We start from the raw sequence: 1454 nt of genomic DNA on the forward strand, positions 1-1454 counted from the left end.
GTGAGAGTGAGAGACCGAGAGAGAGAGAGACAGCGAGAGAGAGACTGGGACTGAGACCGAGAAAGACCAAGAGAGACAGAGAGATTGAGAGAGTCTGAAATGAATTAATATCGACCGAGATCAACTGGGAGAGACTGAGAGTCTGAGAGAGAGAGAGAAAGAGACTCCCCATGAGAGAGAGAGAGAGAGACTCAGAGGCCGAGAAAGAGAGACAGAGAGAGACTGACTGATACTGAGAGAACGAGAAAGAGAGACCAAGAAAGAGAGACAGAGACTGAGAGAGACTGAGAGAGTCTAAGATGAATTAATATCGACTGAGATAGAGACTGAAAGAGACTGAAACTGAGAGACTGAGAGAGACTGAGGTGAGATAAACTGAGACTGAGAAAGAGAGACTGTGAGGGGGTCAGGGGGCGAAGGTCACAGACCCAGGTGACTAGTGAGAGGGGTCAGGAGGGCACAGGTCACAGTCCTAGGTAAATAGTTAGAGGGGTCAGGAGGGCGAAGGTCACAGTCCCAGATGAATAGTGAGAGGGGTAAGGAGGGCGAAGGTCACAGTCCCAGGTGAATAGCGAGAGGGGTCAAGAGGGCGAAGGTCACAGTCCCAGGTGAATAGCGAGAGGGTTCAGGAGGGCGAAGGTCACAGTCCCAGATGAATAGTGAGTGGGGTCAGGAGGGCGAAGGTCACAGTCCCAGGTGAATAGCGAGAGGGGTCAAGAGGGCGAAGGTCACAGTCCCAGGTGAATAGCGAGAGGGTTCAGGAGGGCGAAGGTCACAGTCCCAGGTGAATAGCGAGAGGGTTCAGGAGGGCGAAGGTCACAGTCCCAGGTGAATAGCGAGAGGGGTCAGGAGGGCGAAGGTCACAGTCCCAGGTGAATAGCGAGAGGGGTCAGGAGGGCGAAGGTCACAGTCCCAGGTGAATAGCGAGAGAGGTCAGGAGGTGGAGGTGTAGAGATGGTAATGACTCACCTTGAAGTCCACCACAGTGGGGTTGTCCCGGACAGATTCCACCCATTCCTTGTACTTCTTCTCAGCGGGTTTGGACGAGTCCTTCTGCCAGGCGAGACCAGCAGCAAACTCCGCTCGGCCTCCTTGCACCATGGAAACTGACTTCTCAGCAGCTTCCAGAATCGAACCTGAGCGGTACACAAATCAAACCGATCAGGGGGTGTTCTCGGAGTGTGAACAGGCCCAATATCGGGTGAGCCTCGGCCTAGCCTTTCAGGGCCTAAGAGTCTCATTCCAGGGCCAGAAACTCTCCGTCTGTTCCCGTATATTCTCATTGTCCTTTCAACAGGAGTCTCCCGGAAGAGCCAGGGACCCAGGTACGTTGCATGTTTAGCTTGTTGGGAGGCTCAGTCCAAACATTGTCATGGGGAGGGGGAGAGGGTTGGTCCGCGAGCCCAAAAATGGCAATGACACGAAGGGATCTCAACCCCTGACCTCTGGGACAG

At 54.1% G+C, this 1454-nt stretch overlaps 1 protein-coding gene across 1 annotated transcript in view; it reads right to left on the bottom strand.

Moving 5' to 3' along the window:
• LOC137320387 (complement component C6-like) overlaps positions 1-1152 on the bottom strand; it is a gene marked incomplete at its 5' end in the record, with an annotated part of 36303 nt that extends 35151 nt beyond the window's left edge. The window contains 1 exon segment of the mRNA XM_067982087.1: positions 970-1152. Coding sequence (XP_067838188.1) covers positions 970-1152 — 183 coding nt within the window.
• Between the last annotated feature and the right edge of the window lie 302 nt (positions 1153-1454).

Source organism: Heptranchias perlo, chromosome 4 (genome assembly GCF_035084215.1).
Source record: "Heptranchias perlo isolate sHepPer1 chromosome 4, sHepPer1.hap1, whole genome shotgun sequence".
Classification (NCBI taxonomy): Eukaryota; Metazoa; Chordata; class Chondrichthyes; order Hexanchiformes; family Hexanchidae; genus Heptranchias; species Heptranchias perlo.